This window comes from Glycine max, chromosome 3, assembly GCF_000004515.6.
Source record: "Glycine max cultivar Williams 82 chromosome 3, Glycine_max_v4.0, whole genome shotgun sequence".
Classification (NCBI taxonomy): Eukaryota; Viridiplantae; Streptophyta; class Magnoliopsida; order Fabales; family Fabaceae; genus Glycine; species Glycine max.
The window spans coordinates 45,599,341-45,626,218 of NC_016090.4; the positions used below are offsets into that span (position 1 = coordinate 45,599,341).

The window sequence follows — 26,878 nt, forward strand, 5'->3', positions numbered from 1 at the left end:
GGGTTAATCCTCTAACTTTTGTATTTACATTTATAATTCTCTTTTCATTTTCATGCACATAGGGTGTTTTCGATCGTTTACTATGAAAACATAAATCCATAATCTACATTTTGTTCATCTAATAATTTAATTGAGTGATTATCACAGAATATAATAAAGTGATTATATATTATGATGTTATAAATTCTAGGATCGTTCTATAGGTAATATTAATGATTTAAATTTAGAACAACTTTTTTGGAGTTATATTAACCAATAACGTCCCTTATGGTCCTCCTTGGCGCCACCGTTGATGGTTTGGAAGAGGTCAGTGAATCCATGATAGAGGGCTGCTGAAATTTTATTTAATTAAGCCGCATTTGGTTGCGAAATTTTCGGGGGCAAACAAATTAACATTGCGTTTCCGACTTAACAACTCAACGGCAGAAAAGTAAAAGAAAAACAAAACGATAAATGATAAAACATAAATATATACAAGTCGAGAATAATCCTCTCCTAAAATTTTCAACCATCTGAACCATATATACAACATATATTGCGGTTTTTAGAGGACAACATCTATTGGTTAGTATTTCAATTTTCATGCTGCATAACTTTATAAATATCCTTAAAAAAAACTTTATAAATATATGCATCTAGCCGTCAACTATATAAATAAATAAATAGTATATCCAATAAATTTTACGCTGTATGTTTAATAATAACATTTAATTAATGGCTAGGTTTAAATTTTGTCTTGATTAAATATTTTATTAACATTTTATTTGATGAGCTCCAGTATGTTAAAACTTAAATGAAATATTAAATACCTTAAATGTTATGGCAACCTATTATAAAATATAAATCATTTGTATTTTATATTAATACTAGTTATGCAAATGGACAAACCCGCATCATGTTCATGTGCATAACGTCGTTGCAGGAGAAAATAAAACGTAGATCAACCTCACACATCCGTCTCGGGAAATTTCGAAGTAGTTCAACTTCTTATGGTGATCGTCGCCAATGGTTGATATTTTTAATTTTTCCCGAATTCCTTGGATTCAATTTGACCTAATTTACCTTTTTAATCATAATAATTAATAATGTCAAATACAATTCACTTGATCCACTTTTCCTTTTATTTCACTTTATTGATAAATATAACTAAATATAAATTTAAATTCAATTACCAAAAGAATTCACTTAAAAAGGCAAAGAATAAAATTATGTCATACCAAAACTAATCATCACTTAAGAGTTGGCATATTTCCACAAACTTGTATCTAATTATGTAGAACTTTCATTCTTTTTCTTCTCCATGCCTGCCATATAGAATTTTCAACAATCAACATTAATTCCTTTTTCCAAGACTTTGAATCCTCCCTCTAGAAGCAAGATGTTTATCACCACAAGCTATGTGTCCCGTCTATCAAACAACCCATACTAATCTCTCTGGATCTTCTCGTAACCAAGGAAAGAAATATTTTTGTCATACTTTTCAATCAAAGAAAGGGCATTTTCATAATTCTGTGATCCTAGGTAGGCCCTATAAATATGCAAGTAGCTCTAGGACTTAAATCCAGTTCATTGTAAACAAATAGGATAATGGCAAAGGTATCTCTGTTTGTGGTGTGTGTCGTTTGCATTCTGGCATTGGCCTCTGCTCAGAGTGCTACAAATGTGAGAGCTACTTATCATTTGTACCAACCTGAGCAGCATAACTGGGACTTACTCGCAGTCAGTGCATATTGTTCAACTTGGGATGCTGACAAATCCTTGGCATGGCGCAGCAAATACGGTTGGACAGCTTTCTGTGGACCCTCTGGGCCTCAGGGCCAACAATCTTGTGGCAGGTGCTTGAGGGTATGTATTCCTTAATAACTAATTAAACCTCTATAGTATCGACTCATGTAATTGCTACTCAAAGTTAGTTTAGTTGCTAAGGATATAATTCATATTTTATAAAATCTATAAATACCTACTTACTTAAGTGAACTTTGAGTCCTGACATCATGTGTGTGGTAGTTGGTTACGGTGTTGCAATCCATTTTAGTAAATTGGAATAAGATTATGTGTATGGTAGTTGTTTACCATGTGTGCATTTAATCGAGAAATTTTTGTTGATTAAAAAAAGACTCATGTACCATACATATATAAACTGTAACTATTTTTGGTTGATCGAACAAAGCAATTAATTAGCATGCATAATGAGTGGTTGTTTGTTGATGGGGTGTTGTTGCAGGTGACAAACACTAGAACAAACGCTCAGGAAACGGTGAGAATTGTTGATCAGTGCAGCAACGGGGGCTTGGACTTGGATATTGGTCCGTTCCAAAAGCTGGACACTGACGGGAATGGCATTGCTCAAGGCCATCTTATTGTTAACTACGACTTCGTCGACTGCGGTGACTAAACTTTGACTAGCTAGCGTTGGTTATATGCAAAAGGAATTGAATAAAGAAAGCCATACAAGTGCTTTATTGCTGAATAGTAATAAAATAAATAAATGAAAGCAGTAATTAATAGTATTACCATCCCAAATGGCTCACTGTTGCTTTTCTTAATTTCTCCTGCGCCTAAAGCCGCTGCCATTCTAAATATGTTTCAGTAGACAAGTAGCCGTATATTTAATACCTTCAACAAAATTATGAGAATATTTATAGAAAACAAGAAACTATAATAAAATAAAATCGAACAGATGAAACCCAATTTTTATTTTTTTTACAAAAAATCCATATTTAAAACAAACTCAATTTATAATAATATATTTCTTAATGTTGCAATTAGTTATTTTATATTGTTTATAATTAATTTACTTGACCCGAAGATTACTATCCTAAAAGATACATGTGGTTTCTATTAAAATAATAATAATAATAATAATCCAAACTGTAAAAGGAAAAATAATAAATTGTTCTGTTTCTATGCCTCACGGGCTTATGATATTGGATTTGCTGCCTCACGGGCATATATATGCTATGTTTCATATATCATGGACAAAAGTTTTGATATATGATAGATTCAATTAAAAAAATAATTAGAAATTCAAAATAAAAATTTATCATTTATTATGGACGTCGGATATATTTAAACCATAAAAATATCATCACACTTTATAACCAAAAATAAGTTTCAATGCAAATCTTCAAATACTCATCTTAATTGAGTTCGACAATTCAAAATTAATGCTATAAAAAAAATTCTGAACTTTAAAACAAATGAATCCTACAACAGTATGGGAGAAATACCCATGAAACATTTTCATAATTTACTAATTCTGCAACAATTTTGGAACATTTCAAATAAGCATAAGCTTTCTAATTACTATAACAATTTAATGAAACTGATTAGATTACTGGCTGACTCTTCCTGTACGACTGTACCTAGTGAAAGAAAACACGCACAAACACAAACTGAGGAAAAAAGGATCAAGTGAATAAGGCTGCACTTCCCGCAATGCTTAGGTCTCTTCTCACTGAAACGAGGTATTAATAGCAAAGGCAAAACTATGATTTATTTTCAGTAGTTCCATGAAATTTCCTCCCAGCCTCGACAGCTTCCCTGTAAAAGATGATAGTCAATGAGCTACGCAGTACACATGCACTCGCTAACAACTTTCATAAACCATGTGCTAGGTTGACAATGTGAGTTGCATCTATAAATCACTTAAAACTCGAGTAGCAATCACATCTGTTGAACGATGATACAGCAGTATCTGTTATAATTTTGTTAGTTAAACTTTTCTTTTGCTCCAATTTTATTTTGACGGACAGGCATTAACAGGATCTTCATCCTCATCCAGTGATTTTAATTTTTTTCTTAACTGTCATAAGGCATCACACACTAGCACTCTCTTATGCAAAGCTCCATGTGTATAATGCATGTTTCTGTAAATTATGTTTGCCTCCTTCATAGGAATCATCCTAAATCTTGGTGATCATATTGATTCCTTTTGCATAGTTTAATGTCTATAAGCCAAGAAGTGTTAATAAATAAAATAGTATGCAGACCTGAACGCATTTACAAGCTCCTTATTTTCAGGATCAAGCTTTACTCCCTCATAAAAAGCATTTGCAGCTTCATCAAATTTCTGCAACAAGGATAACCTAGTATAGTTTTAGAAATGTTAATCATATATACTACTAATAATGGAAAAGTTTTCCGAGATAGCATGCCTGCAACAAACGCAGAGCTGCCCCTTCCCTATAACAAGCTTTTGGCCAATCTGGTCTTAAAGCTCTACAAGCCTTTGCATCAGCTAAAGCATGCTCAGCTTGACCCAACTTAATCCAACAAAGACTTCTATTGGATAGCAAAGTAGCATCAGTGGGGTTCAGATCAATTGCCTGTAAACATATTTAAAAAAAGAAAAAAACACATTTGATAAACTGATCATCATATAGAATGAAATACGGGCAGTATGCTCATGTCCAGTTACTCCAGTAGACACTCTGTAAGTTCATAGTAACATCATTGAGACATATAACTAACAGAAGGGATTATCTGAACTTGTGCAAGAAAAGTACTCGACAAATCTAAGTTACAGAAGAGGAAGAAATTCAAGAGGCAAATGGGAGATCAGAAGACTTTACTTGGGTATAAGAATCTATAGCCATATGATAGTCATTTCTTTTAAAAGCCTCATCCCCTCTTGACTTTGATTCTGCTGCTCTCTTTTTGGCTTCAGGTGCCACCTAGATAAGTTGACAAAGAAATAAAATAACAAATACAAAGATAAACTTTATACTCAGTTAACTGAAAGTTCAAAAGGGATGAACAATTAATCAAAAATTACCAACTTGACAATGTAGTAAGAGCTCAAATATCTTCTAAGAGAGTTTAAGAATGTACACAAAAAGCTCATCGTGTTTTCACAAGTTTGGGCGTGAGTTTTTTCAGGTTAAAAGCAAAACAAAAAAAAAGGATTGGGTTCACGACCCATTAAGAAAAAAGGGTTTTCGAGTGAAAACCCAAGCATGTGCCTTCTTCAAATCGACAATTAAAAGGACATTAACTTATTGAAGAAGCCCCTGTCTTCTTCTCTGCTGCTCGCGAATCCACTACATTGTGAACAAAGTAGTCAAACACACCTTTTTCAGTTGAAATGCATTAGCAATCTACACCAAAATTATTGGACAAACATATCCATCAATTATTTTAGTAGTTAATTTGGGACATGGATGCTATAGTAATTTAACGTTTCATGTAACATTTCACAAAAGGAGAGGGGAAAGGAGATAGAAAGAGAAAGTAGAAGAATAGGAAGATGAACAACCTCACAGAATGCTGTGAATGAATGTATACAGGTTTTGTTGATGCCAAAAGAATAAGATTGCTTCAAAGTCTAAAGTTACTTTAAGTCTAAATTCAAGATCAAGAGAAAGATAAGGCTTAGTTTATTTGTTAAAAGAATCTCACATTGGTTAATAAGGTTTGGTCTCAAAGCTTGATTTTCAAAATGTTTATATAAAGCTTTAAAAGATGCTTTATCAGTACAAAAATAAATATTTTTGCACTGGTAATCGATTACCAAAGACAGATTACATAAAAGTTTTTTTTAAAACAAAAAGAAGTTTTTTGAATTTGAAATTTAAATATTGTAATCGATTATCATATGTCTATAATCGATTACCAGTAACGAATCTTCAAAAAATAACTTTGAAAAGTCATGAGCCTTCAAGAACATAACTGTATAATCGATTACCAAGATATTGTAATCGATTACCAGTGAGAGAATTTTTGAAAAATATTAGGAAGAGTCACATCTCTTCAAAAAGGTTTTTAAACAGTCACCAAGGGCTTATAAATATGTGACTTTTCTACAAAAATCTTCAGAGTTTTCCATGAGAACCTAAGTGCCATATTCTCTCAAAAACAAATCATTGGCCAAACACTTATAAATCAATTGAGTATTCTTCTAAGATCTTCAACTTGTACTATCATCTCTAAAAGAGAGAAATTCTTGTGTACATTCTAAAAACATTATTGTGATCAAGCGATTGTTTGTCTCTTGACTTGTGAGAATCATGAACACAAGAGAGAGAAATCCCAAGGTGTGTTCAGAAATTATAAAGAGTTTACAAAGTTAGTGAAAAATCTCAAGTGGATTGCTTGAGGACTGGACGTAGACATGGGAAGTGGCCGAACCAGGATAAAACGAGTTTGCATTTCTCTCTTTTCCTATCTCAGTTATTTTATTTCGTATATTTTTATCTTGCATACTTGAAGAATATTGTTGAAATAATTTGCATCTTCATCTTCATCTTCAAAATTCTGAACCTAGTTTTAAAAAGGGAATTAGAACTTGACTAATCGGAAAAAAATTTAAACTTAATTCACCTCCCCTCCTCTTAAGTTATTGAGGCCACTTGTCCAACAAATGCTACTTGACATGAGTGATGAAAAAGGAGAGACATATTTTCTTTTTTATTTTTTAAATGAACGATAAATTACTCTAGCATCCCTGTCCCAAATTAACAAAAGTAAAAGAATTGAATGGGTATTTTTGTCCAATAAATTTTGGTGTAACATCCTAATGCACTCCAAATGGAAAAGAGGAGTATGTATATTAGCAAACCCATATATATAATATTAAAAACAAAGAAAATCTACCAACCAAGACACAAACTTCTATACAGCTAGACATCTAATAGAGATCTTTCAAATTAAAATCAAAACTCAAGGTCCTCCATCTCCATCATCAAGCAAAACAGTAAGAACATCCTCCTCCTCTAGAGGTGGCAAACAAGAACATCATTCTCTTGATCTCCAACTTATGCTTGAACCAAGTCTTCATCTTCATTTGGATTAGGAGCATTCAATCCAAGTAGCATGTAACAGACGGGATGGCCAAACTACCTCTTGATTCCAAAAAACCCTCTAAACACAAACATTGAGGCCTGTTTGGTGCAGGCAAGCTTTGGGATTTTCTACTTTCAAAACAATATTTTGCTTATAAAATCAATCAAATAACCACCATTTCTCACTCATCAAAACCCTTGCTTCTGTGTAAGACGTTTCTCAACCTCATTTCAATCTCGACCCAACATTCCAGCAATTGTTTTCTCTTCTCCAGAAATTGGTTTCTCACTTTCTATGCCTTTGTTTTCTATGTATATTATCATTTTCTACCTCATTTTTTGAGAATATATATATATATATATATATATATATATATATATATATATAAATTTTCAAAATAGCAACTACACCATTACCTATTATCCCGCTATAGCATTTTTTGTGCCAACTGCTATGTGTTGCTATCCAAGATTTAAAGCATTGAGGTACCCTAAAGTTAAGTGACAAAGTGAGTTAAGCCTAGACTCAGCAAATGTCTTCCGTTTGTGAAGCGATGCAATAGAGAAATAAGACCTCGAATAAATATAAGTCATAATTCTTCTACACTTTAGAATTTTCTCTTGTTAAACGGGTATATTCTTCTCAAAGTTATCAGACATGAAGTAAATGCATTGTGTTGCTCATGGGATCCAATAAAGCTTCTTCCTTTCGTCAACAACTTCCCACCAACAGCTTTGTAGATTTTTGTACTATCCATCATTCTCTTCACCAACCTCTTCGATGCCATCCATCATCTTAAAAAGCTTATCAGTTGTTCTAGACATGGCAGATGCATCAATATATTTTAAAAAGACAAATCCCTTTTGACTGTTCACCTAGTTCAATATCGTCCTCCTATTTTCTGACAAAAAGAAGGGGGACAAATATTGAACTTCCTGGTGAACAGTCCGAAGGGAACCATCTTTCTGAAACATATTGGATATTGATGCATTGATAACATCTAGATAAACCAACAATCTTTTAAAGATGATGGATGACTGTTGAAGAGGTTGATGAAGAGAATGCTGTCCAAATTGGGATGGACAATGCAGCAAACTAAAAGAAGCTGGCGAAATATTGGTAGCGAAGAGGAAGAAACTTTATTGAACCTTATGAGAAGCAAACTGCATTGCCTTGATGTTGGAAAACATTGATAAAAAGAACCTCGTTCATCAAGAGAAAATTACAAAGGGTAGAAGACTTCCAACTTATCTTTATTTGAGTATTTCTCTCGTTTCTCTATTGCATTACTTCACAAAAAGGAAGAGATTTGTTGAGTCTAAGGTTAACTTGCTTTGCCACCTCTTAACTTTAGGGTGCCTTGGTGTTTTAAATCCCAAATAGTGGCACATAGCGGCTAGCTCCAAAAATGTTGTATCGAGATAGGAGATAATGGTATAGCCACTATTAACTTTAGGGTGCCTCAGTGTTTTAAATCCCGAATAGTGTTTCTCATTCTCAATAGTGCTTATAAAAACAATATTTTAAATTATGATTTTTTTGAGAAACGACAGCTATTTAATTGATTTTATAAGAAAAATATTGTTTTGAAATTTGAAATCTCAAAAATAACCCTCACCAAACAAGCCCTAACGTTAGTGTTCAGAGGCTTTTTTTTTTAATCAAGAGATAGTCCTGCCACTTCGACCTTTGCGACCACTATTTCACCCATGATAGGCGCTGCAGTGGTCCTGTATCGGCCAGGAACGACTTCACTATGCTACACGCCGCTATTTAAAACCCTAGGGATCCTTAATGAGAACAAGGGACCATTGATTAGAATGTTTACAAGTGACATGGAAGAATAGCCGACTGTTTAGGAGATTGGTAGAGGATGTGGTTTTGAACAAGGACTTTTTGAAGAATAATATCATTTGTTTTTGGGGTTCATTTCCTATATTGTAGGTGCTTCGAATAATTGATTGGGATGAGAAACTAGCCATGGGTTTCATTTATGAGGCAATGGACCGACCCAAGGAAAGGATACAAAAAGAGTTCAATGGTGTCAAGAAAATACCTAACTAATTTCAAAATTTCATCTTTGGTTTTTAAATTGAACTATTGAACTCTTGCTTTATGGTATTGGACTTGGTTTCAGAAGTGAAAACTAAATAAATTATTGTTCAATTGTCTAGTTATGAAGATCTATGGAGATCATCGATGAAAGGTGTTTCATCGGTGAATTTTTGGTATTATAGCATGCAACATGCAAATTTCATCGGATCCAACAATTTGTATTACAATCCCATTATTTGTGATCTTGTGAACCCTTTTCAATCCCTAGTATAATCTTGAGTTTTTCTATCTTGATTATATGGGACCTACATATTTCTTCTACATTGAATAATACAGCTGCAACGCACCCAATTAAAAAAAAGTACAGCTATAAATGTTTCATAAAAGAAAACACACCTCGGGGACATTTTGCTTTGGAAAATCAGCTTCCTTGGGCTGATTAGTTTCTTTGTCATTTATCGATTCATCCTGCATATTGCCCTTCATACTCAGAAAAAAAATAATCAAGAATTTAATTTTATCAAACAGCATGCAATCTAGTATCAGAAAGCACTAATTGTGCATTTTTTAACCATGAAAGTGAGTAGAATATGATCAAGAATATATTCTGGTTAAAATTGTAAGCAAAATCAGTTAAAGGACAGAGAATTTTAGTAGTGGCAGAAGTATATAGAGCCTATTTTATATTGAAAGAGGAAATTTTTTCTGGTCAGCTTATGCAGACAAATCTTTTGTTCCTCGGCAATTTAATTTAGAAAGATAAAGCAAAATTCTAGATACTGCCCTATTTTTTGCAACAAAATAAATGCGTCGACATATTTCCATCTGGACAACCTACAAATCTACATGGCAAATATTTGTATTTTAAAGGGAATGCTGTAATTACTTCAAGCATAATTTCATACTGCCACATTCAAAAGAATACATAGTTATCATAAAAGAATATTTTAAGATTTCAGTACCAGCTGCTTTCTAGTTTCAGATTGCATATACTCGAGTATCCCATCAACAGTCCAAGTAGGAATAGTATCTACTTTGGATGTCAAGGGGAACAATATCTCAACAGCTTTTAGATAGCCCCTTGCAGCACCAACTTGTATTGGCTTGACACCATCCTGTGTGCAAACAGATGTCAAACTTTATTTTGAATATTAATTGAAGCACGTTGTTTACCACAATCATAACTACTAAATGTGCCAAGCAAAGAGCCATTAATCATACTGCTTTTGTGTCCCAAGGACTACTGGGTTCTAAGACAAGTAAACTTTAAGAACTCTTTTGTTGGTCACTGATTCCCACAGTAACAGTATAAGAAGATAATGTTTGAACTTTAAAATCCTTCTCACCTCATCAGAGACATTAGGATCAGCTCCCGCTTTCAATAAGCAATTTAATAGTTCAAGACTTCCATTATCAGCTGCGATGTGCAAAGGAGTTGCTCCACCAGCACTTATATTTACTTTAGCACCTGCCTGCATATAAAGATTCAAATGTAATGACATAGATTGAGCATGAGATGAAAAACATACAGGAAGAAAGCAGCATCTTGCAAACACCAATACCTACAAACTAACACATCTTCACATAAAACCACTAAAACAATTGTGTAAAATCAATGTATTGGAAAAGTCATTGGTACATAACTTACCATGCTGCATTATATTTCTTCTGATAAACCATTAACTATTTGATTTCTTAAATGAGATATTTATACATATATAGGTCTACATACTTCTAGAGTACTTCCATAAACATCAAAGGATGGTTATGGCTACTTGTAGAGATATCTTTCAGGCAAAAGTGCATTCTTCAACAAGGTTCATCCAACTTACTGTCACTTTAAACATATTCTACCTATGTGATTCTTCTTTCCCTTTTTCATTATCTAGATTTAGTTAGTTTGTAACTTAACATACCCCTCCCATTAGCTCTCTGACAAAGTACATTTTTGTACTACTGGACATATGTACTTTGAAATAACTAATTCTGATGAATATATAACGTAGAAATAAGTTGTCAACTGGATTGCACTGTTGGTCATAAAGTTGTTAATTTTTTATGGCATTATTACTACTACATTAAATCACTTAAACAAAATTTATTCCATGTTTCATAGATACTGACAGATACACTGTATAATTAATTTGCAGTACAAAAAATTCATAGTTGACAGGTTGAGAAAGATGGGGAACCTGAATTAACAGCTCTAAGCATGCCAGAGAACTGGCTGCCACAGCTGAAAGGAGTGGAGTAATACCATCATCAGTTTCAGCATTTGGCTGCAAAGCAACATCAACGAGATGAAAGGGAATATAAAATGGGACTATAAAAACTAAAATTAAAAACTTATTTGAAAATGGCATACTTATTAAAGAGCATTTGTTTTTAATCATACCATACAAGGCAAATTGATAAAGCTTATGCTGATTGCACTAATTAAACCATGGAATTATTGACGCGGAAATATAAAAATTCTGCACTCTAGCATATTGATTAATAATGACATGTGGTCCATCCACTAATTCATAAGTCCACTGATCCAACAGTTTAAAAAGAAAAGTATTTTTTTTAAACAAAAACCAGAATGATAGATACTAATGCCAAGAAATATTCTGCATATCCAATTAAAAATATATAAAATTTCTTTAAAAATAAAAAACTTTTAAGTGAATAAAATTTCTCAAGACAGAGTAGCAAGGAATCGAACCAAAGCTTCCAATGAATTATATTAAGAAAAAGCAACAAAGTAAAAGAGGACTCACATTTGCACCATGTTCCAATAGTACACTGACAGAAGCTGGTTGGGCATGGCCAGCAGCCCAAACCAAAGGTGTTCCCGAGTCACTCTCTAGATCAGGATTAACTCCCCTGGACAGCAAGTACTTGAGCAGTTCAGTATCCCCTGAAACAAAATGAGATGAAGAGAACATGAAAATAATAGAACAAAGTAAAATGTCTTAATGGAATACCACTAAACTTTGACACCCTCCTTAAAAAATCTTGATAGTCTTACTCCGGGAAGGTATAGAACATAAATTTGTTTATTTTGATAACTTAACCGTGATAAAAAAAAAATCATCCGATAAAGCTATCAAAATAAACAACCACATGATTACAAAAGACTTGTTTATATTATTTAAAAGTTTTTATTGAATAGCCACAAGACTTTTTTTTATCACAAAAATGTCTTTTAAAATCCTAATCCTGTACACCCCAAAGATACATCCCCTTATGATACTAGGGTTAGGGACTAAATTCACCAATTATAAAAGATACGGTGACCAAAAATCGTGATTTTTAATGTATAGAGACTAAAACCAATTTTGATAGAAAATTGAGGAACTTGAAACATATTTTACCTATTTATCAATTCATTGCATAGAAAGCAAAGCAAAAAAAAAAAAAAGGAGAGGTGAGGTGAGGTGAGAAGAGACCTATCCCTGCAGAATGGTGTAATACCGTAGCCCCTAAATTGCTAGCCACGGTAGGATCGGCACCGTGGTCAATTAGATATTTAGCAGTGGCGGTATGTCCCTGACGAGTAGCATGAATGAGTGCAGTCTCCCCTGAAAAGAAATAAGCAATATCAATTATCATCAGGTAAAAGATTACAAGTATGAACAATATATATACATAGAGAGAGAGAGAGGAAGCACCATCATCATCTTGAGAATCGACAGAGAGCTTCAAATCGGTTAAGAGGTAGTCGCAAACAGCGGTTTGGCCTTCGCGCGCGGCAAAATGCAGTGCACCTCTCTTGTTGGCGTCCTTTATTGCTTCCACCGATTTCGCCAAATCCTTACCCTCGTCCAGCTGCAACGCCAATTCTTCCAAAACCAAAAAGCTGCTGCTTTAGCACACAATAGAGAGGGACACAAACGAACGAACAAGCAAAACATAATTAGTAACAATACATACTCTTTAAGAGATCAATTGATCCAGTTCGAGCAGCGTTCAGAAACAATTGAACTTTCTGCCTCGCTGCACTCACACAGGAAATAGAGAGAGCTTCAATAATTAATTAACAATCGATTAACAGATAGAGAGAAAGAGAGGAAGAAGGATGTGACCTGCAAGTGCGTCGGAAGCATCGGGAGCCATAGGAATAGTGTAGAAGAAGAAGAAGGTATTGATTTTGTGTAGAAAAGGAGACTATGAAACCTTGTAGACTATACTATTACTACCGATTCTCACTTGTTCGTATGAGTGAGTCGTATATATATGCCATGCCACAAACACGCGCAAGCCGCAACTCTGCTACGCCCGTTTACGGGAAGGGTATCGCTATTGAGTATTGACCTTTTTCTTTTTTCTTTTCAAACAAAATTATAATAACAAATGCATAATTTATTACACTTTAATAAAAAAAATGCATGCTTAATATATATATATATATATAAGTAACCATCGTTCTTATATACTGTATATGATATGATACTAACAAAAATTCATCCGAAAATAAGGACAATATTGACCAATTTAAATAAACACAGTTAAAAAGGTAACTGAAGTATTCATGAGAATGTCTATTTTTTTTATTTTCAATAATTTTTAAAGATTTTATAAAAAGGTAACATGCTAAGTCTTATAATAATAATTACACTTTAACATAATATTAGTGTAACATATAATATAAAAATGTGTCAGTATAATATTTTTAAATATAAAATATTAGTGTGGAAGTAGAAAAAAATAGTGTGGTGTATAATTTTAAAAAAATTCAACAAGTATGAGTATAATTTGTTCCTAAAGTTATTATTGATTTTTCTTATTTATGATGAAATATGCATTTATTATTATAATTTAAATATATAATAATAAATATTATATAATGAAAATTTTATTATATATATATATATATATATATAGTGCATTAATAATTTTAACTAAATACAGGATCCTGTAAAAAAAATACAGACAGAAAAAGATGTTTAGTTATTAAATTTGTAATAATTATTCTTTTGTCAGAATTATTTTTTTGTTTCGTATATACGGGAAATTGTTACATTAACTTCCTTTATCTTTAAAAATATGGGTTTGTTAATGAATGTTCTTAGTGTATTAGTTGAAACTAAAAAAAAAACTAAATATTCATTTTTGTTCTTAAATATATAATTTGTAAAAAATACTTTTCTGAAATATAAAAATACAAAATTTAATCTTTGAAAGTATAAAAAGTACAACAAGATGTTAATTTTTGTATGTCACTGTTAATAAAATAGTTAAAATTCAAATAAGTGAAATATGATATATATGTATCTTTTATTTATAGTAGATTGTAACTAATTATTATAATTTTTGAAAAAATTGTAATGATTAATATACTATTACAATGTTTATTTTGGTAAATTGGTATAATATTTATTTTGGATAATTTCTATTAAGATAGACAAATTATGATTGATAATCAATATTATCTTTATTATTATGTTTGTTTTAAATTATGTTTATCAATATTTGTTTAAGTAATTATTGTAATGCTATGTTCATAACGATAAAAAAATGATAAAAATTTACCCAAAATTTAGTCTCCGAGAGTGTAAATAGTGCATCAAATATATTTGACAGTTAACTTTCGTTCGTCATCATTAATAAAATAATCTATGTGACACAAATTGACGAATTTGTTAGTGAAATAATTTCCAACATGGTCATGCCGACTAAATTAGATGAAAATGTCAGTAAAATATCATTTTTTGACGTAAATGTCAGTTAATTTTTGTTGGACAAAAATTTCAATATTTTTTATTAGAAAAAGATGTCAGTAATTTTTTTGAACCTAAATGTCAGTATGTTCCATTGAACCAAAAGGTTATCATTATTGGACGAAAATACTAGTAGTTTTTTATTGGACCTAAATATCAGTATATTTCTATTAGACTAATATGTTGGATCCAAAATTTCGTTTCATTTAAGGGTAAAATATAATTTTAGGGTAAATTTTTGTCATTTTTTTTATCGTTACAAATATAACATTACAATAATTACTTAAAAAAATATTGGCAAACATAATTTAAAATAAACATAATAATAAAGATAATATTGATCATCAATCATAATTTGTCTTACACAATGGAAATTATCCAAAATAAACATTGTACCAATTTACCAAAATAAATATTGTAATAGTGTACCAATCATTACAAAATTTTCAAAAATTATAATAATTAGTCACAATATACTATAAATAAAAGATAAATATATTTCATATTTCACTTATTCGAATCTTTATTATTTTATTAACGGTGACAGATGGAAACTAACATCCAAATATATTTGTCGCACTTTTTATATTTTCAGAGACTAAATTTTGTATTTTCATATTTTAGGAATACATTTGTCAACAAATAACACATTTAAAAATAAAAGTGATTATTTACAAAAAAAAAATTATATTGTTACTTTTTTATGCTCTCTTATGATATTCATAATAAATATTTTTTAAAAATTTTTTAACTATTTTTTTATGGACAATCAGCGAACAACAAATATATTAAATGCATCATAGGTGCTATAAATGTTTACAAAGAAAAGTGCAAATAAGCCTTTAGCAGCTTAAATACACACAGTAAAACTGGAAGAGGCCAACTTCCAAACACCTTCAACCAACCACATTAGGCTGAGACAGCGAGAATAAACACAAATAACAAATAAAAAAGTGTATCTTGACCTATACAAATAATCAGTTACTTAATTAATGTCCTAACTCCTAAGCATTTGCCTAAAAATATTATACTGATGTCTCTTTATATGTTAAACTAATACTAATATCTTTTTAATATTTAAAAATATTACACTAATCCGTTACAAGAGAGATTACCATAATGATATTAAAAAATACAAATATTTGTGTAACTGTACGAAACCTTGAGGTGATTAAAATAATTTACTCTAACTTTAATTGATTTTTAATGAATCAAGCAGAAAGATTTAGTTATTATCAAGAACGAAATATTGTTGACAAGGAAAACAAAAAAATAGATGTAATTAACCACAATGAGTAATTAGGAATGGTTTTATTGAAATTATTTTGTAGTGTTGCATAAATTGTTAGACTTTTAAATGACATGATTTAGTATAATAGTTCCTTGGTCAGTGATATTAAGGATCCAGCAGGTAGATGTGAATGGAGTTGCGGACAGTGACATCCTTGCAAGATTTGTTTGGAATTACCATCCTGACTTAGTGCTGGAAGCTCTCAACAAGGATGGTTTCTTTGTAACTTAGTTTTGTTGTTCTCTTTTCGTTTATTTCCCACTTTACCAAAAAGGAGATAATATATAAAATATAAAAGGATGTAATTTATTTTAAAAAAAATATCTTAAGAATCAGATTCGAATTTACCATGTACATAATTTAATAAATAAATAATTCAGTCAAAAATAATAATTTAAGAGATTATAATATTTATTTTGTTAATTATTATTCTATATTAAGATTTTATTTTATTGATAAAAAATATTAAGAAATTACTTCACTAGATTATTTTTATTTAATATATAAGATAGATGAATAAATAATAAAAAATCTATTGTATTAATGATTGTTTATTAATATGTTTTTTAATTAAAAACAAGGTAAAGATAGATAAAATATATTTTTTTCCGTGTATATCTTTTGAATAAAAATAACATGTACTTTCCTGATAACTTTCTGTAGTATTATTTTTTTTATTAAAAAAATATCTATTTTAAATAAATTTTTGAATTTCTCCGTTATGATGATCACTCCATAAATAATAAGATTTCAAAAATATTTTAAAGTGATTATAGAGATCTTGATTCTCTGACATGATTAAGTTATTATATACGTGGATAAGGGTGAAATAGCTACAAAAGTATTTTGTTGTCAAAGCAGTTACTATTTTTGTTTTTCACGTGTATCTACCATTAAAAACAATTTTTTAAAGCAAAAAAGAGCCGGCATGCATTATTTTATCATTTTGTTTTGTCATAACAATTTTCTTCTAAATATTTAACACAACTATATATTTAAAACTTAAAATTAAAATTATTAATTAATTATAATAATTTTACGTGAATTGATTCAGTTAATGATGACTATTTTACCATAATAACAATTGTAATAAATGTCAAGTAGATATATTATGGATAAAAAGTGAAAAAGATATACAAAGATAAAAGTTAGAAGTTAACATTTTAAAATTTGTTAATTCAAGTAGTGTTACAAAAATATTAAAAGTTATTAAAAAAATTATCACTGGACACTCAAATAAATTTTTCAGCCAGTAAAAATGTTAAAAATTAATTCAAATATTCATTCAAACATATCCTTAGTATGATTGACACGAAAAAGGAAAGATAAAATAAAAAATCCAAGAAAATAAGAAAGAAAGGAAGAATTCTAAAGTAAATATTCTAAAATTAAAAAAAAAAAAACTGAGTGGCGCCTTATGATAAGTAAATTGTCGAATTTATGGGCTTGAATGGGGGTGACTGCGGTTTCAACATATTCATTCGTTATGGCTTGGCAGCAAGGTTACATTAATTATTAATCTGCGAATTGGACGCACTCCATCCCTCACTGCTATACTCATCCTCTCCGCGTAGACTTGCATGGCCGTGCTGTACTCTTCTTCTTCTTCCTTTCTTCTTTTGTATTCCCCCCTGATCAAAAATATATATTTAATTATAGATTCTTCATAATCGCCTTCAAATGCTAATTAATGTAAATTTTGATCATTTTTTAACACATTTTAAAAATGATTTTCGCTGGATTATTTAAAATAAATCTTGAATTAAAGCAGCTTTAATCTTTATTTAGGTAGCCTTTTGTATTTGATAATAAATTTTATTTCAAGTTGTTTTTATAATAAAAAATTTAAATATAAATTATATCTCACTTTCAAATTAATTTTATTGACATTCATCTAAACTCACACTATAGACAAATTAAATTTACATCATTAATAACCCATGTTTTGATGTTGCTGCACGTTGAAATGATAATTTATTTTATTTATGACGCTCTCTTGATCATTTCAATTAAATTCGAATTTCACATCGTCCAAATACATTTTATTTGAATCATTGCAAAGAAAGACAAATCCCTATATGCTGTGGTATTTACCTGTGGTTCAAAATTGTATACATGAAAATACCTCGGAGAGACATTTCCACGTACGAAAAACATATATATAAAGTTGAAGGAAAATGTTGGAGCATACCATTGCGTTTGTTTAGCTCCAAAACAAAACCCAAGGAAAGCTGCACAATTTTCTTTTTCTCCTTTTTTTAAACTGTCCAGAAACGAAAAAAAAAATAGAACGAGACTTGTCTTCTTTCTTTAGTTTTTTGCTTCCATATTTTGTTTTCTTGATCATTCTCTGTGCACGCATATCTAGAATATATATCTTCCTCTGTACAAGACAATATCATATTCCACAATATCCACCCTTCAATGAGACTGCATTAACGAACAAGCTACAGCCTGAGCCCAGTGTCTCAACTTGGTCTTTACATGTTCAGGGTCGTCCCCTACATACATATTCAGCGAGCAAATTATTGCAACAACGCAAAATTTTAAGCACTCATGCACACAGATATCAACGAATTGATCACTACGATGCACACAGATAGCATATATAGGATATGGTATATGCAAGATACATATCAAAATATGTATAAAAACTCATAAAACATAATAAATATATAATTATAATTCTGTAAATTCAAATTAAGAACATATCTTTTTAGAAATTATTACATATAAAATAAAAATCATTGTTATCATCAAATAATCAGTTTCTATATAGTATCTATAAATCAGTTTTTTATTTATTTTTCATCAAAGGTATTTCTTTTAAGTTTCTAATTTCTAATATATTAGATTTTCATAACATTTTTTAAAAGCTTAAACACTTCATAAATACATTGGGGGGGGGGGGGGGGGGTTGAGATATTCAAGATTATTTCGTATCAGATACAAATACTAATGCATGAAGCAAATTTAAAGTATAACTATTTTCACAAAAAAAATAAAATGAAAGTACAATTGCTTCAAAGATTGATTCGAATCAATAGTTGTGAAATCGGCTGCAGGAATGACATGCATACATTATGAAATGAAATTATGGTAAATAATTCAAGAATAATAACAAAATTAGCTAGCAAAAGGAGCCATGCATGCATGCATATTTATTTTTTATTTCTTATAAGAAATTACATTAAAGAAAATTTTATTCCAGTTAAACAACATTATTATTATAATTATAAGTAACGAAATCTTTCTTCCAATTCAAAATCATCTATTAAACGTGAATCATGAATGTGTATATATATGTTCATACCCGGGCTACAAATCTTCCAAGAATCAGAATCAGGCGGCGGTGCACTACTGACGGGGCTCCCAAAGGAAGAAGAGGGGCGGCTATGAGGGGTGGAGACCGATGACAGCTGGCGGTTCACGGCGAAATAGAGGTCGAGAGCCGGCAAGGTGTTGCACAGTTTCTGGCCGTTTTCCTCGTTGAATCCGAACCCTAATTCTATGCACCCTTTAAGCTCGTGAAGATCATCGTCCGTGACATTATCGTGAAAACTGTTCCTCCTAGTCCTCGTCCTCGTCCTCGTCTTCCCCTCTTGTCGCCTCTTTCTCTCCCATGCAATGTCTCGCGGCGCCTCAAACATCGATTGCTGCTTCGACAAACAACGCTTCCTTTTCTTCAATGCCAAATGTTGCAACTCTGTTTCTACCTGCTGGAACTGCACTTGTCGCTCTACTTCTCCCATATATATATACATATGTAGTATATACGCAAAAGGCGCTATTTAATTTACTTTTTTGTTTTGTTGAAGATGAATGAATGAATAATTTAGCTATATAGGAATGTGTGGGCGGTGGTTGCGGCGGAGGCGGCCAAGAAAGAGAGAGGGTGGCTACCTCGCGCGCCCTGAATGATTGATTAATGTGAAACGGTGGAGAGTGTCTTCGATGAAATTAATGAATGGTCAAAGTGGAAAATGGAGGGAGCTAAATAGGAACTATTAAAGGGGGTTTGAATTTGGTGATTGGTATTCCACCACCCATTTCTATCTCACAACTTTAATTATAGGGGAAATTCAAGGTTAGGAATATTTTCTAGACTCTACCTACATGCATTTGGATAAAACTGCATTTCTAAATGAGAATTTTTTTTAAGTTATTTTTTATCATATTTAAATTTATATATAATTCTATTCTAATGATAAGAAATTTTAAAAATTTTATATTTATACTTTTTTATTTTCATTTAATTTTGGTGTTATTATGTATTAAATAAATATTATTTTTAATTTTAAAAATAATTTCTTTCAGAAAATATAAATTTTATTTTCAAAAAACTCTCTTTATCATATAAATTTCTTCCAATATAAAAGAAACCGTTAAAAACAATTTTTTTTTCACTTAAATCCTTCAAAAAAAATCTCTATTATTAATTGAAAATGCTCTAGGGATAATATGCTCATTGCAACTCATCCATATGCATGATGCATGCGTGTTCGTTCCACTACTAAAATTCGAATATCAATAACAAACCAACTAAAATTGGAGTATATGTAAACATATAACAAATCTTTTACAAGAAATCTAAACTCTTACAATTAATGTCCTGAATTAAAATTTATTTTTTTAGTCCCTCTCTTTTCATATATCAATAATAATAATAAATTCATAATAATTTATGACAATTTTAGATGTCAGAATTTAATTTTATAATTTAAAAATCAAATTCCAGTAATTAAAAATTGTCACAGTTTAAGAATTGAATATTTTTTGTTTACCACGCTGAAGAGAAACTAAAAAAATATTTTACAAATTTGGAGGACAAAAAAAATTCTAGGAGACCAAAACATGAAGACGATCTTTATATTTAAGGAACTAAAAATATAAAAAAAAATATTATTCAAATACACTCATATTTCTTTATTCATAAAAAAAAACTGTACACTAATTAAAAAAATTGTTGTGTTCCGTCTGTTTGTTTTTTTTTTTGCTTATTGTGTGCCGTGTGCCGTGTTTGTACGTATACATATTTAGATTTAGAAGTATCTAATGAACGAGTTTCTTTATATGGAAATGGGACGAATAAATATTAACAATGGTCAAAAATTAAATTAAATAAAATAATTGTATGAATTTTTTAAGTGATGACATGATTTTTTTATTAAAAAAACTTAAGTTTTATAAGGACTTTTTTTTGGTGAATTTTATATAGACTTTTTAAAAGCATATCATTATTTTTATCCAAAAATTAAATAAATAAACAAAACAATTTTTTTTTAAATTTTCACATATATATGTTATGTTTAAATTAAGTAATCTCATATGAGGCATGAATATTAAAATGTGAACTCCTCTTATAATTCTAGCTTAATGTGTGTATTGTGAATAATTAAAATAAATCTATTGTAAAATTATCACGAGAAACAATTATTAACGTCGTTTAATGTATCGTCGTAACATAATACTTTATTAAATAATTTATATTAGAAGCAGGTCATAAATTCCTTAAATACACATAATTTTTTTTAAGAAATGGACATATAGGCTAAATATAGAGCTTAGACTCATATTTCAAATTCAAGCCACGCTGCAACCAATCCAATTCATTCAATTACTATTCTCGCTCCCCACCTTCCATTCTCAAGTATGAAAAGGAAGAAAAAAAAATGTTCTCAATTGATCATAATACAAGAGAAAGATAGAAATTAATTAACTTCATCTCCTCCTCCTTCTTCTTGCCTGGTTTGGTACCTCCAACCCAGGTGAGCTTTTGGTTGCTAGAATCTCCATGGATGATTAGAATGACTTGAATAAACTCTATAGCATCCCCATCATCAGAGCACAAAGAAATCCCAAGAAGCTACTTTCATTGTTTTGGCGTACTGGAAAATACTATATATCTTGTCTTATAAGTTATATGTCTTTGTAATATCTAATCACCCACCTTTTTTTCTTTCCTGTACGGCCAAACCAAACGTATTCTCCTTTGGATTTTGTTTGTAATCATGCAATATTCCAGTGCAAAAGGTCTCTTGCTACGTCTTGTTTGCAGTATCTTTGTTTTGTTGAATGGCATGCATGCTGGTGTTGCATGGAATGAGGAGCCAGGTTCTTTGATTTTGGGTTGTGGGTTGGATGGAGGGGGTGCCAAAGATGCTGATGGAAGAGAATGGAGCCCTGATAACAAGTTCTTGGGGCCAGAAGGTGGTTCAATCACATCCAAAGCCTCTTACCAAGATCCTTCTCTTATGTCTGAGATTCCATACATGTCAGCACGTGTTTTCTCATCTGAGGCAACATACAAATTCCCCATCCAACCCGATAAGCGCTATTGGCTCAGGCTCCATTTTTACCCAGCCCTTTATGAGAGTTTCAATCCCTCTGACTCATTTTTCTCCGTGACTGCAAATGGTGTTACCCTCCTCTCCAATTTCAGCGCCACAGCCACTTGTGAGGCCCTCTCACAGGCCTACATTGATAGAGAGTACTCCCTTGCGCCATTGAATTCAGAAGCCTTGACTCTCACTTTCAAGCCTTCTGATAAATACAATGGCACTTTCGCTTTTGTCAACGGCATTCAGCTCATCCCGATGCCCGAGTTGTTTGATTCCGGAGAATTGGTAGGGTATGCTGACCAAACCACGGATGTGAAGAGCTTGAATCTGCAAACCATGTTTAGGCTTAACGTTGGTGGACAGTACATTTCTCCAATCCAAGACTCTGGCCTTACAAGGATGTGGTATGATGACAGGCCTTACCTTTATGGTGGAGGCACTGGTGTCACCAACCAAGCCGAGAAGAACGTCTTAATCGACTACCAGACCATGCCAAAGTACATTGCTCCTTCTGATGTCTACTCCACATCAAGATCAATGGGGCCTGACAAGGATGTCAACTTGGGCTTCAATCTCACTTGGGTCTTCCAAGTCGATCCCAATTCCATGTACCTTGTTAGATTGCATTTCTGTGAATACCACTACTCCAAGGTCAATGAGATTGCTTTCGACATATTTGTCAACAACCAAACGGCACAAGCTCAAGCTGATGTGATAGGATGGACAGGAGGTAAGGGGGTGCCAACTTATAAGGACTATGTGATATATGTCCAAGATGGGGAGGCCGATGACATGCTTTGGCTTTCTCTTCACCCTTCACCTGACTCAAAGCCTGAGTTCTATGACGCCATACTCAATGGAGTGGAAATATTCAAGCTCAATGACACAGACTTGTCTGGTCCCAATCCTCAGCTTTCGGAGATGCTCCTCAAGCAGCAGAAAGAGGATGAGGAAGCAGGCTTCATTAGCCACAAAGCATATCATAAGCATGTTGTTATTGGTGGAGCTGCTGGAGGTGCTGCTGGTTTAGCTTTTATGGCTGCATTGTTCCTTGCCGTGTACAACAAGAAGAAGAGAGTTCCGGGGTCAGAGGGTCACACAAGCTGGCTTCCCATCTATTTGAACTCACACAGCAAATCCTCTTCGTCTGGGAAGAGTGTTACTAGCAGTGCCAACTTATCTGCCATGGCTCAAGGTCTTTGCCGCTACTTCTCCTTGCAGGAGATAACGCAAGCAACCAAGAATTTCGACGAGGCCAACGTCATTGGGGTTGGTGGATTTGGAAAGGTGTACAAGGGTGTCATTGATAATGGAATGAAGGTGGCAATCAAGAGGTCGAACCCGCAGTCAGAACAAGGAGTTAATGAGTTCCAAACGGAAATAGAGATGCTTTCCAAGCTGAGACACAAGCATTTGGTGTCCTTGATTGGGTTCTGCGAGGAAAATGATGAGATGTGCCTGGTTTATGACTTCATGGCTCTTGGCACCATGAGGGAACATCTTTACAAGGGCAACAAGCCTATGTCTACTCTATCATGGAAGCAAAGGTTGGAGATTTGCATTGGAGCTGCAAGAGGGCTTCACTACCTTCACACTGGGGCTAAGTACACCATCATTCATAGAGATGTCAAAACCACAAACATTCTCTTGGATGAAAACTGGAGTGCCAAGGTTTCAGATTTTGGCTTGTCAAAAACTGGTCCAAACATGAACACCGGTCATGTTAGTACTGTGGTGAAGGGTAGTTTTGGCTACTTGGATCCTGAATACTTCAGGAGGCAACAATTGACTGAAAAATCTGATGTATACTCATTTGGGGTTGTTCTGTTTGAAGCCCTGTGTGCCAGGCCAGTTCTCAATCCTAGCCTTCCAAAGGAACAGGTTAGTCTTGCTGATTGGGCATTGCTTTGCAAGCAGAAAGGAACTCTAGAGGATCTCATTGACCCGTGTCTCAGGGGAAAGATCAATCCAGAAAGCTTGAATAAGTTTGTAGACACAGCTGAAAAGTGCTTGTCTGATCATGGTACTGATCGTCCCTCCATGAATGATCTCTTGTGGAATCTCGAATTCGCTCTCAACCTGCAAGAAAACGTTGAAGGTGGTTCAACTCATTCTGCTCGTGCTCAGGAAAGTGATTTTGAAGATGTAAGCTTGGGAGACAACGACATGGCACGCCACTATAAAAACTTAAGCCTTGGAAGTGACCTGGACCTTAGCGACGATTCTAATGAGAACCCGAATGCCATCTTCTCAGAACTTGCGAGTCCAAAAGGACGATGAAGACAACAAATATGCTCTGGGTATATGGTTGTTTTGCTGTTGGGGAAACAGCTTCGAGCATTCATGGAATTCAAGCAAATAAAACCAGCTAGTTTGGGTTGCTTCAAAGTATTTGTTGGGTTTCTAATTTCTATCCTTTTCTCCCCGCTATCATGATTTTTATTTTTATGTACATTAGTTATTCTATACCCTGTCTCAGTCTCTTTGTATTAGACAGCACTTGGATTACTTGTTGCTTGTCAAATATTATTGAGACTCTGATTCTTTACTAGCATTGTAGAAAACCAGACCTAACCTTTTCTGGTTTTTGTAAAATTCGAGTTGATTTTAGTGCGTGCAAAAACGCTGTCTAAAATCTAGAAAGAGTTGTTCGGTAGAGAAATGTAAACAGTACTGTTTCTTAATTTTGAAGGCAGGAGTTGCATTCAATACAGTTTCTAATGATTCAATTTTTGTTCACTTTAACCTGAAATCAGGAAAGAAAATATATTTATAAGGATATGATATGAGAAACATGATTTATTATCATTTCAGGGACAATTTTATTCATTCCAGGACAATAATAATGCCACTGTCTCTTTCTTCAAAAGAGATGCGTAAATTACAATTCTGTGTCGTTTCATGTCATCATGTGGCTGTTGAGGGAGATAAGGCCCCTCTTCACCCAAAGGAATGTTCAAATTTCAAGCTATATCTTACATTGAGAATTGGGAAGCTTTCAGGGGGATTTCCTTTGCATGGATATGAAGTGAATTTTCTGTTACCAGATGAGAGACCTTCATGAGCACCAAGGACTACTTGGCAAGCTCGTATGCTTGGCCTTCATTCATCTTTTCTTCTGACCACAAACCAGGGAATTATCCAATATCATGGCCTTCCAGTGGTTGAAACTCATGATTTAAACCAACAGCAAACTCTCCAGGGTCAGTTCCGGGGCTTTGGGAATAGTCTGCAATCTGTGTCAAAAAAATGTCCAACCCAATTTTGAATGAAAAATAATGATTTTAAATCACTTCACAATAGAGTAAAACTGAATTACTTAGGCTGAAGATGTCCAATTAACATATTTAAAAATTCTGTGCAAGACAAATGACAATAATTGACTTGTGAAAGTGAAAGTGGCATACATGGTTCGCTAGAGCAATTCCACTTAAGACGGCTGCCTCTATATTAGAACCTAGTAGCCAATCACCACATATCCCAGCCCTTCCAAAGGGATCAAAGATACATGGAACTCCATGTGTATTAGTTGGAAAAACTGCACCCCTGCAAATTTCAATGAAATAAATTTACAAGCAATGTTCAAGACTAACCAATATGATATTTCAGTACTTTAAGATTGTTAAATATTATATCCCATCTGGTTTGTCGAGGATTGAGCTGTGTCTTAGAATATCAAAGAAGAAACGCTACTGAGGGAGCACACATAGTTAACAATTTTATTGTCAAGCAACTGTATAATGTTAGAAGTCACACCAATATTATGGTCAAATGAGTTCATAATTTCTCTGTACCCCTTCCAAAATGGCAGGCTCCACCCTACTAAAAATAGACATTAATAGTCACATCCTCATCCTCCAGTACAAGAATAATACTTATCATTTGTTATGACCTTCTCTTTTAACTTGATATGATTCAAGTAAACTGCTAATTTTTTCAATTTTATTAAACGATCTTGTTTTCTTCTGCTGTTCCCTTTTTCTTTTTAATAACCCAGTTACTTCATGCATAGACTACACATGCAAAATACATAGCTTGAAAATTCTAGTTCCCAGTTACCTAGCATAGACAAGAAAAAACTCTGTACCCCTAACTTGGTCAAAGCTAAGGAAGGACATTGCAAAGCAACCAACACAATACTTCAAGATACGACTCTTACCATAGTTGAAGTCTGGTATAAAAAGGTTTTGGAAGTGACCCTTTTGATAATCCAAGGGCAGATTCAACACCCTCTAGCATTCCTGCCTTTACCGATGAGGGCGACGAGGGGGTCATCGGAGAGAGGAGCGGTGAAGGTGACTTGCTCTTGGCTGAAGGATTTCTTCAGAATGGACCTTTTAGAAGTTCCGTAGGAGGATTTCCTGCGGGTTTTGGAGGGAGAGAGTTCTTGTATTTGAGTTTCCATCGTCACCATGCCATTCCAGCTCTTGAGACTCAAACCTCATCCATTTATTTTAGTTAACACATCGATTTTTCAGATTAACATTACCGCTTCAGCAGGTGAGCATTTGAGCGTGCCCCAAATTATTGTTCTAGCAAAAACAAGACTTGTTTTACTCTTATTAATAATCTTCTTTTTTTGTCTCTTTTTTCAACTATGCTACAAAAATATGTAAAAATTAAACCTAAATGCATTTTGGACAACGTGTAAATTTTATTTGCGATATATGGGTAATTATAATTTTGTGTTAAAAAGCAGCAAA

The 26,878-nt window shown here is 32.6% G+C and overlaps 5 protein-coding genes across 7 annotated transcripts; 2 read left to right on the top strand and 3 right to left on the bottom strand.

Annotated features, from left to right (window-relative positions):
- Nucleotides 1-1,568: 1,568 nt before the first annotated feature.
- Nucleotides 1,569-2,520, top strand: LOC100526916 (uncharacterized). The gene is made up of 2 exons (NM_001249012.2): nucleotides 1,569-1,845; nucleotides 2,225-2,520. The coding sequence occupies exons 1-2, from the start codon at nucleotides 1,588-1,590 to the stop codon at nucleotides 2,393-2,395; spliced, it is 429 nt and encodes a 142-aa protein (NP_001235941.1). The 5' UTR covers nucleotides 1,569-1,587; the 3' UTR covers nucleotides 2,396-2,520.
- A 698-nt stretch (nucleotides 2,521-3,218) lies between these two features.
- On the bottom strand, nucleotides 3,219-13,159 carry LOC100798118 (ankyrin repeat, PH and SEC7 domain containing protein secG). 2 transcript variants are annotated; one of them, XM_006577223.4, is made up of 13 exons: nucleotides 12,909-13,159; nucleotides 12,757-12,819; nucleotides 12,495-12,665; nucleotides 12,273-12,404; nucleotides 11,601-11,740; nucleotides 11,031-11,117; nucleotides 10,185-10,310; nucleotides 9,801-9,953; nucleotides 9,235-9,318; nucleotides 4,575-4,676; nucleotides 4,158-4,328; nucleotides 3,993-4,072; nucleotides 3,219-3,543 (listed from the first exon to the last, which is right to left on the bottom strand). In XM_006577223.4, exons 1-13 carry the CDS (start codon nucleotides 12,937-12,939, stop codon nucleotides 3,489-3,491), a joined length of 1,395 nt encoding a protein of 464 aa, XP_006577286.1. In that variant the 5' UTR covers nucleotides 12,940-13,159; the 3' UTR covers nucleotides 3,219-3,488. The 2 variants fall into 2 exon arrangements, with proteins under 2 accessions (XP_006577286.1, XP_006577287.1); XM_006577224.4 differs by having other exon boundaries at nucleotides 9,235-9,306; nucleotides 12,909-13,118.
- Nucleotides 13,160-17,032: 3,873 nt separating this feature from the next.
- LOC102667203 (uncharacterized) lies at nucleotides 17,033-19,779 on the bottom strand. Of its 2 annotated transcripts, XR_001387618.2 has the most exons (3): nucleotides 19,148-19,779; nucleotides 18,026-18,335; nucleotides 17,033-17,465 (listed from the first exon to the last, which is right to left on the bottom strand). XR_001387618.2 is itself a non-coding variant. In XM_006577683.3 (2 exons), exons 1-2 carry the CDS (start codon nucleotides 19,596-19,598, stop codon nucleotides 18,256-18,258), a joined length of 531 nt encoding a protein of 176 aa, XP_006577746.2. In that variant the 5' UTR covers nucleotides 19,599-19,779; the 3' UTR covers nucleotides 17,834-18,255. The 2 variants fall into 2 exon arrangements, 1 of the variants encoding a protein (XP_006577746.2); XM_006577683.3 differs by lacking the exon at nucleotides 17,033-17,465 and having other exon boundaries at nucleotides 17,834-18,335.
- A 1,502-nt stretch (nucleotides 19,780-21,281) lies between these two features.
- Nucleotides 21,282-24,887, top strand: LOC100798646 (receptor-like protein kinase ANXUR2). The gene has a single exon (XM_003520793.5). It carries the CDS (start codon nucleotides 21,846-21,848, stop codon nucleotides 24,453-24,455), a length of 2,610 nt encoding a protein of 869 aa, XP_003520841.1. The 5' UTR covers nucleotides 21,282-21,845; the 3' UTR covers nucleotides 24,456-24,887.
- Nucleotides 24,888-25,065: 178 nt separating this feature from the next.
- LOC100797419 (uncharacterized) lies at nucleotides 25,066-26,673 on the bottom strand. Its single transcript, NM_001255885.2, has 3 exons — nucleotides 26,335-26,673; nucleotides 25,583-25,721; nucleotides 25,066-25,411 (listed from the first exon to the last, which is right to left on the bottom strand). Exons 1-3 carry the CDS (start codon nucleotides 26,448-26,450, stop codon nucleotides 25,313-25,315), a joined length of 354 nt encoding a protein of 117 aa, NP_001242814.2. The 5' UTR covers nucleotides 26,451-26,673; the 3' UTR covers nucleotides 25,066-25,312.
- Nucleotides 26,674-26,878: the final 205 nt, after the last annotated feature.

Bases quoted from the DNA above. Each gene is read 5' to 3' on its own strand.
- LOC100526916 (NM_001249012.2), top strand. From the start codon at position 1,588: ATGGCAAAGGTATCTCTGTTTGTGGTGTGTGTCGTTTGCATTCTGGCA. The intron at 1,846-2,224 runs GTATGTATTCCT...GTGTTGTTGCAG, and splicing joins CTTGTGGCAGGTGCTTGAGG to GTGACAAACACTAGAACAAA.
- LOC100797419 (NM_001255885.2), bottom strand. From the start codon at position 26,450: ATGACCCCCTCGTCGCCCTCATCGGTAAAGGCAGGAATGCTAGAGGGT. The intron at 25,722-26,334 runs GTAAGAGTCGTA...TGAAATTTGCAG, and splicing joins TATACCAGACTTCAACTATG to GGGTGCAGTTTTTCCAACTA. The intron at 25,412-25,582 runs GTATGCCACTTT...TTTTTGACACAG, and splicing joins GAATTGCTCTAGCGAACCAT to ATTGCAGACTATTCCCAAAG.
- LOC100798646 (XM_003520793.5), top strand. From the start codon at position 21,846: ATGCAATATTCCAGTGCAAAAGGTCTCTTGCTACGTCTTGTTTGCAGT.
- LOC100798118 (XM_006577223.4), bottom strand. From the start codon at position 12,939: ATGGCTCCCGATGCTTCCGACGCACTTGCAG. The intron at 12,666-12,756 runs GTATGTATTGTT...TGGTTTTGGAAG, and splicing joins ATCAATTGATCTCTTAAAGA to AATTGGCGTTGCAGCTGGAC. The intron at 10,311-11,030 runs GTTCCCCATCTT...CTTTATATGCAG, and splicing joins GCTTAGAGCTGTTAATTCAG to GCAGGTGCTAAAGTAAATAT.
- LOC102667203 (XM_006577683.3), bottom strand. From the start codon at position 19,598: ATGTATATATATATGGGAGAAGTAGAGCGACAAGTGCAGTTCCAGCAG. The intron at 18,336-19,147 runs GTATGAACATAT...ATATGTATGTAG, and splicing joins TTGGAAGATTTGTAGCCCGG to GGGACGACCCTGAACATGTA.